Source organism: Ursus maritimus, unplaced genomic scaffold (genome assembly GCF_017311325.1).
Source record: "Ursus maritimus isolate PB19 unplaced genomic scaffold, ASM1731132v1 scaffold_28, whole genome shotgun sequence".
Taxonomy (NCBI): Eukaryota; Metazoa; Chordata; class Mammalia; order Carnivora; family Ursidae; genus Ursus; species Ursus maritimus.
Genome location: NW_024425341.1, coordinates 11,329,568 through 11,338,115, shown reverse-complemented (window position 1 = coordinate 11,338,115; position 8,548 = coordinate 11,329,568). Strand labels below are relative to the sequence as shown.

Genomic DNA, 8,548 nt, shown 5'->3' with positions numbered 1-8,548 from the left:
AAGGCAGCTTTACACGGCCGCTGGCTGATGGTTACCGCAGTCCGGGGATGGATAGACTCGGATTTAAAACAGCCGCTTAGTCCAATTCAGCACACATCATGTCGACCTCATTATACCCCACCGTTCTTTTTCAGTCTGCTTTCCGGTCTCTGCTCCTTAAGATTCCTGCCAGGCCCCTGCGCCCTTTACCGTCCAGTGTGAGCTCATCTCTTCCTGGGCGAGCTCAGCATTCCCATCAGTTAAATACCTTCCTACCTGCCGGCTTTCTCGGGCTAATATCTCTAGTTCTGTCCTCTTTAACGAGCTTCACATCTGGTTATTCCATTGCCTACTTGGCATCTCCGCTTGGATGCCTCAAAGTTGTATCAAACCTAAAACGTATAGAACAGAGCTTTTGATTTAAGCCCTCAGCTGGTGCTTTGATCTCCATCTCAGTTAAGGGATTCACCATTCACCTAGACGCTCAGGCTAGAAACTCAATAGGCATCCTAGGCTTTCTCACCTCCCTGTATATAATTCGCCGGCAAGACTCTGCCACCTTTCCAATGTAAGCTCAGCCACCACCTTCCTCTAAAGTCACACCCCCATCCCCGCCAAGCCAGTCTCCTGCCGCCAAAATCACCCTTTAAAAACCAATCCAGTTATTTTACTTCCCATTCTTTATAAAATCCAAACACCCTTCCATCGCCTAGAGATCTAGCCCCTGCCTACTTTTCTCTTCCTTAATGCCATGTTCTTCCTCTTTCTCTGATCACGCTTTCATCCTCCATGACGCCAAGCTGACTCTCTGCCCCTGACTGCTTTCACCTGCCCCGCTCCCCGCCCTGAGGGTTCAAGTCTCAGATGTCCCATCCTCTGCGTAATATTCAGGGTCAGCCAGAGAAACAGAACCACTAGGAGATACAAATTTAGAGGTTTATTGCAAGGAATTGGCTTACATGATTGTGGGGGCTGCCTAGGCAAGTCAGAAGTCTGTAGGGCAGGCTGGAACTCAATCATGAGGTGAAGCTGCTGTCTACAGATGGAATATCTTCAGGCTCTTCTCTCCTGTCCTCTATTTAAGGCTGCTACCTCTTTCACGTGTCTTCAGAGATGAAAAATGGCCAGTCAGGTTCATCACTGTAATACTCTGGGCTCAGTAGATGGACTCTACTAGCCACGAGATGGCCTGTTCTTTTCTTGGTTCTAGGCAGTGTGTCTTGTATTTCTTGTCCACACTCTGAAGAAAAGCTTCTCCTTAAATGTCCCTCTCTACACTTTACTTCCTTAAATCCTTCCTTAAACTTTAAAGTTTAACAGGTATTTACTGAGTACATAGCATATGCGCAGCACTGTTCTATGGTCTATACAGAAATAAACAAAACAAAGTTCCTCCCTTGTAGAGCTCACATCCTAGCAGCGGACAGACAAAAACTAATTGAGAAATAGATATAGAAGAGGTGGTGATAGGTACTATGAAAAAAAAGAGGAAGAAATAGCATAAGGAGGACAGCGGTGGTCGGGAGGAGGAAACTTCTTGCTCTTTGAGAACCTGCCTCCCTTCCTCATGCTCATGCCCTTGCTCCCACTGCCCAGCTGGCCAGTTATCTGGCCACAACTGGAAAATGAGATTTTTCATTAACTTAGTGAAGAAAATATGACAGCCAGATGACTGGAAAGGCAAATAATGCAGTACGTAAACTAAACAAAACGAGAACTTCTGAAAGCAATGTTTTCCGTACATTCTTAATAGAACACCAAATGCATTTTGGTTTCTATAGTGTAGTTCCCCTTATCAGAAAGCCAACTTTTATGCTGCTTTTCGCCAGTGCTTTTGTTTGCTCTTTACTCACTCAGGCCTTCCTGAGCCATATAAAAAGATCAAAGAAAGCCTGGTTGAGGTTTCTCTTACAGGAAGGCACCAGTGAAGGACTCTGGAAAGGACAGTGTCTTTGTTCCAGTTCACTATGGATTGGCTCCAGCTGTTCTTTCTCCATCCTGTATCACTTTATCAAGGGGCTGCTTTTCCTTTTGCACTTCTGTTTAATTATCTCTGCATTATGGATTCATTTTCCACCCACGCCAGGTAGGTTTAAGGGCTCATTTTGCTCTTACATCTGTGAATACCATAGTAGGTCAAAAAGCATGGATTCGTCAGTAGACATGAAGATTCAATAATTATTTGGTTGCTTTTCAGTGATTATCACTATCACTGATTATGGATTACTTGGTCATGAGTATCTTTCATAGAGTGAAATGGAACTAGAAATTGACATCATGACTCCATTGACTCAAAGTTTGGTAGTTTTACATTAAATGGGAAAAGGATAAAAATAAACTCTGGGGAGAGAGAGATGTTTAGATGCTACAGGAATTCCCCAAACAGAAACATCTGTACCCCCACCGCATGTCCTATGTGCTCTTGAACAGTCCTAATTTCATGGAATTTTATCATTTTCAATAAAATTAAATTTTATTAAATATACACCTGGTTTTTAAAAATGCCTTTGTATGGTTTCTCAGAGAAATGGAATAAGTCAAAACAAATATTGTTAGATTAGCTATAGCTTAACCTGGGGTTCAAAAATTATTGTCACTAGAGATTTGATAATGTGATTGAAATGATTTTTGTATAGCTAGTAGGTTCGATACATGAGAGACAGTCCCGGTTTTTTGTTTTAAAGATTTGTTTTATTTATTTGAGAGACAGAGAGAGTGCAGGGGGAGGGGCAGAGGGAAAGGGAAAGAGAAACACAAGCAGACTCCATGCTGAGCTCAGAGCCTGACACAGGGCTCCATCTCAAGACCCTGAGATCAGACCTGAGCCGAAACCAGGATTCGAATGCTTAACCAACTGAGCCACCCAGGCGCCCTGAGACAGTCCCTGTTTTTAAAGAAGTTTGTGGAATATCCTTTTGTAAAATGAAAATCCATTGCCAGAGGGCTACCTCCTAATAATTCACTTATTTTAGAAATTAAGATTTTTATGTATTGAGGATTTTTAAGTAAAATTCAGTTGTACCTAATAATCAGAATTTCTGAGTTTCACTAAACTGTGGTATGTGTTATTACACATTCACAACGGTTGATGGCCCTTATCTTCATTTAGGAGATGGGGTGGCGGGGCGGGGGGCAGCGTTGTAAAAAAAAGTTTCCTATTGGGAAAGATCACAAATAATAAAGCAAAACAAGTACAAAAACGAAGGTTAATTCCCGTAGGGTTAAGATTGTTGGCTTTGGAGACAGCCCGGTGGGTCCTGGGTCCCTCCCTTCCTGAGTGTCCTTGTGTATGTGAATAAATTCTCTCCAAGTTGATCTGTGAAATGGAAATAATAATGCCTATCTCATGGGGTTATTTTAAGGATTAAGTAAAGATATTTCTTATATAGGGATTATTATTATTTTTTAAATAATTTTTATTTTGTTATATTAGTCACCATACAGTGCATCCCCAGTTTCCGATGCAATGTTCCATGATTCATTATTTGCATATAACACCCAATGCACCATGCAATATGTGCCCTCCTTAATACCCATCACCGGCCTATCCCAATTCTTATATAGGGATTATTAGCACAATGTCTAGAATAAAATAAGCACTATGTAGACATTTGAATGTTTACGAAGCCTTAGGGTAGTTGCCACTTCAGACTTCCACTTCTGCTGTGTAAGGAATATGTGTTCCCCTCATTTTTCCACGGGAGGGAGGTAAAGGCTTGGCCCACTGTGTTCACTGGGGTGAGTTAGCTCAAAGAGAAGCACAGGAATGGCCCAGGCCTTGTGTGATGGAGCTGCTGACACTGGGGTGCCCACCAGTCTCTCCCAAGAAAGACATTCTCACCAACGTGTGTGTGTCAACGTGCCACGGAGCCATGATATGTACCCTGTGATGGTCAAGAAAACACAGGCCGCTTTGACTCAATTTTCCTATTCCTGACTAGTCAGTACCTATTTTCACACCTCTCCATTCAGATTTATTAATTTGGCATCAGTTAATACAAACAGGGGCACCTGGCAGACTCATTTGGGAGAGCATGTGACTCTTGTGCGTGGGGTCATGAGGTCAGGTGGAAAGAAGAACTGAGTTGTTATCATGTGAAATTTCCCAGGTCTCTGCACATCCTCAGGACATCTGCCAGCTTCTGAGGGAGGTAGTTTCCACAAACCACTGACGTGGGTCTTTTTTTTTTTTTTTTTTTTAAGATTTTATTTATTTATTTGACAGAGAGAGACAGCCAGCGAGAGAGGGAACACAGGCAGGGGGAGTGAGAGAGGAAGAAGCAGGCTCCCAGCGGAGGAACCTGATGTGGGGCTTGATCCCAGGACTCTGGGATCACACCCTGAGCCAAAGGCAGACGCTTAACGACTGAGCCCCCCAGGTGCCCCACTGATGTGGGTCTTTAACAACATGCAAAAAATCACCAACTCATAAGATCTGAAAGTGTAGTCGAGAGAATTAAGAGCACGTATAAAGATTTTCTAATTGAGTTTTCAAACACTTAGCAGAGAGAGGCATGGAATCCCCTTTCCCACTCTCTGGAATGGTTCAGGGCAGTGCAACCCAGCAAAAAGGATAGAGGTTCATCTCAATGAGGCGATGTCTAGAGAGCTCTCCTAGATCCTCGACACTGGATTACAACACTTTTCATTCAGGCAGCAAGCCACTAGTTTAAGATGTCCCCACCAGGAAACCTTCTGGAAATAAAAATTATTTAAAACCCACAGGATTGTCAGGGGTATTGTTCCCACTTGAGTGGCAGACATCAAAGAGAGGTTCCCAGGATCACTAAGGTGGGAATCAAAATTCATCTCCTGAGGGGCCCCTGGGCGCTCAGTCAGTTAAGCTCTGCCTTCGGTTCAGGTCTAGATCCCGATGTCCTGGGATCGAGCCCTGCATCTGCCTCCCTGCTCAGCAGGGTGTCTGCTTCTCCCCTCTGCTCATGCGCTCTCTCTGTGTCAAATAAATAAATAAAATCTTAAAAAAAAATTGTCTCCTGAAATAGTTGTTTTCAAATGGACTCTGGCTTTTTTTTCTCTCTCGGTTCATTCCTTCAGAAAAACAAAAGGAAAACTTTGGGGTGATAACAGTATGGCTTCTTTAGGTGATATGTGGGGTTTACCTCCATTGGATTATCCAGAATGACATCTGAAGGGACTCCTTTGTCACACTGTTCTTTTTCTTTCAGGTACCTCTTTCTGCTGGCTGGAGGGGGGGCCCTGGCCTTGGCCGCCATGGGGTCCTTCGCTCTGCTTGTCCTCATCCCCGCTCTGTGGGCCACGGTTCTGATTTGCTGGCTCCGCCCACGGGATGTGCACAGGTGGGCTTTCTTCTTTCAGATGAGCTGGCAGACGCTGTGTCACCTGGGGCTGCACTATACCGAGTACTATCTGCAAGAACGTCCTTCCATGAGGTAAAGCGGCCTGTTCACTTGCTTATACTAAACCAACCAAGGCTTGGCTTGCACCGTAGTGAAGTGGAGAGAACGTGGGTGTTGAGTTTGAATCCGAATTCTTGCATGTTGGAGCAGTGTGACCTTAAGCAAGTCATTTAACCTCTCAGCCTCAATTTCTTTTCCTAAAAAAAAAGTGGGTGCCTATGTGCATATGTGTATGTGTGTGTATAACAATACCTGTCTTGCAAGACTCTGAAGTTCGAGAGAATTAAAGTAAATGTAATTCTACGACTGTAAATAACTACCATGTGTTACCCATGGAGCACAATGCTGCCACTTTGCTGTGCTTATCATCGTGCCTGAAAAAGGCATTGACCCAGGAGTCCCCGGGCCCACAGAGGAGGTCTGCCTGCAAGTGACTGAGCACAAATTGCTCAGCTCCGAGTGGGTGGTCTAGACGCACAGCCAGGAGCCTCTCCTCCCCTTCCACAGGACAGGGAAGGTAGAAATCCACTATAAACCTTCACTACCCTCCCGTGGAAGGTGCTACGCAAGGGTTTTGCTTTCATTGACACTCAGCTGTCCCCTCCTCCCAGGAGAAGGGTAGTTACCCAGTCTAGAAAACAGAATTAGGCACTGATTACAGTCCAGAGAAGTGTTTTCAAGAGTCATGAGATCACCCAGATTAGGGGAAAACAGGTATCTCTGCGATCTTGAGGCCTGTGGTCCCTGGCTTCCTCTGTTACCACAATTGGTGTGGGTCCGTGGTCACTCGGAGAACAGCGGCTGTGACCTCTCGAGGCAGGTCACCTCTCTGATTCTACTTTGCCATTGGTTCACTCATTCTGCCATCCCTACCACACCCAGAATCCTTTTCTTTATCCTCACTGTTTTCACCAAAGACTTTAGGGTTTGCTTCTTGGAAGAAGAGGCAAGATGGCAGGCAGGTAGGGAGTGGGGAGTACTGACTGGGGTGTGGTGAATTAGGATTTCAGTAGGAAGCTGGGACCTGGTAGGGGCTGGAGGAGCAAGTTAAACAGGATCTGGCTGATGGGAAGAAGCCTCAGCCAGAGCAGAAATGCGAAGATGCCTTAGTTTGCTCTGACCGTCATAACAAAGTATCGAAGACGAGGTAGCTCGCACACAGAAACTGACTTCCTCTGGAGGCTGGAAGTTCAAGATCAAGGTGTTGGCAGGTTCAGCTTCTTCCAAGGCCTCTCTCCTTGGCTTGTAGATGGCTGTCTTTCCCTGTGTCCTCACCTGGTCTTCCCTCTGTGTGTGTCTGTGTCCTAATGTCCTCTTCTTATAAGGACACCAGTCATACTGGATTAGGGTTCACCCCAGTGACGTCATTTTAACTTACCCTATCTCCGAACACAGTCACATTCTGAGGTACTGGGGGTTAGGGCTTCAACATATGAATGGGGGGGGCACATCAGCCCACAACAGCTGGTGTACGAACAGGGATGGTTGGCATTTGGAGGCTACTTTGCTTACTGTTTGGATAAGTCAGGTGAGGAGGTCAGTTTTCCTTAAATCCTCAGACTCACAGATAGAAACTGTGGGCATGTGGAAAACAGTGCCATCTTCTCTCCACAGGACAGCGTTCCTGATTGTAGAGTGTGTCATATAATTTTCACTAATCTTCTCCATAATAACCTTGCCGGCAGGATCTTCTCTACCTTGTGACACTGAAGCAGGAGCAGTTCAGGTGATTGGTCAAGAGCACACCTCAAATTGCTAACGACTCAGTGCACACCCTGAGCCCCTAGCTTGACTCACGGTTCCTGAGCACGACTCCCAAAGCCTGGAAAATCTTACTGACAGGGACCGGTTCATATTTAAAATCTTCGCCTTCCTATAGTCTCTTCAGTACTAAATTTTTATTCCTTCTGTGGCACGTTTCTCCCAGGTCCTTGATCCTAACTGTAGAAGCCATTCTTAGAAATATTCTAACAATATTTCCCCCACAATATTCCTTGTCATTCTTTTAGTTTCCTCTCTAATGATTCATTTCCCCATTTACCTTTTGATCCTGCCCAGAGTAGCCTGTGGTGGAAATTAATGCAAGAGTCTTTGTGGGGTCACTGCAGGGCAGGACATCAGTCTCCATTTTTCAGAGCTGTTGTTCGCTGTGGGGTCATGTGTGAGGGACTGGAATGGGATGAAATAAATATGGAGCATTTTTACATTTTAAATAAATCTCTTTCAGGTTCTGCATCACTCTTTCTTCCCTCATGCTCTTGACCCAGAGGGTCACGTCCCTCTCCCTGGACATTTGCGAGGGAAAAGTGAAGGCAGCATCAAGAGGCATCAGGGAAAGAAGCTCGTTGTCTGAGCATCTGTGTAAGGCACTGCCCTATTTCAGCTACTTGCTCTTTTTCCCTGCTCTCCTCGGAGGCCCCCTGTGTTCCTTCCAGAGATTTCAGGCTCGTGTTCAAGGGTCCAGCTGTTTGTGTCCCAGGCGCTTGGTCTGGGCTCTGAGCTGGAGGGGTCTGCAGATCGTGGGCCTCGAGTGCCTAAAGGTGGTCTTGAGGAAGGTGGTGAGTGCAGGAGCAGGTCTGACCGACTGCTGGCAACTCCAGTGCGTCCAAGTCATGTGGTCCACAGCCGGGCTCTTCAAACTCACCTACTACTCCTGCTGGATCCTGGATGACGCCCTCCTCCAGGCCGCGGGCTTTGGACCTGGGTTTGGTCAGAGCCCTGGTGAGGAGGGCTACATTCCTGATGCGGACATCTGGACACTGGAGACCACCCACAGGGTATCCCTGTTCACGAGAAAGTGGAACCAAAGCACAGCGCGGTGGCTCAGACGCCTTGTATTCCAGCAGGGCGGGGCCTGGCCACTGCTGCGGACGTTCGCCTTCTCGGCCTGGTGGCATGGACTCCATCCAGGACAGGTGTTTGGTTTCCTCTGCTGGGCTCTGATGGTGGAAGCTGATTACCTGATTCACACCTTTGCCAGCATGTTCATCAGGTCCTGGCCAATGCAGCTGCTCTATAGAATGCTCACCTGGGCCCACACCCAGCTCATCATTGCTTATGTAATGCTGGCCGTGGAGGCCAGGAGCCTCTCCTCCCTCTGGCTGCTGTGTAATTCTTACAACAGTGCCTTCCCTGTGGTGTACTGTATTCTGCTTTTCCTATTAGGAAAGAGAAAGCATACATTTAACTGA

The 8,548-nt window shown here is 46.1% G+C and overlaps 1 protein-coding gene across 1 annotated transcript; it reads left to right on the top strand.

Moving 5' to 3' along the window:
* Positions 1-58: 58 nt before the first annotated feature.
* On the top strand, positions 59-8,548 carry MBOAT4 (membrane bound O-acyltransferase domain containing 4). The gene is made up of 3 exons (XM_008686572.2): positions 59-2,065; positions 5,166-5,390; positions 7,585-8,548. The coding sequence occupies exons 1-3, from the start codon at positions 1,947-1,949 to the stop codon at positions 8,546-8,548; spliced, it is 1,308 nt and encodes a 435-aa protein (XP_008684794.1). The 5' UTR covers positions 59-1,946.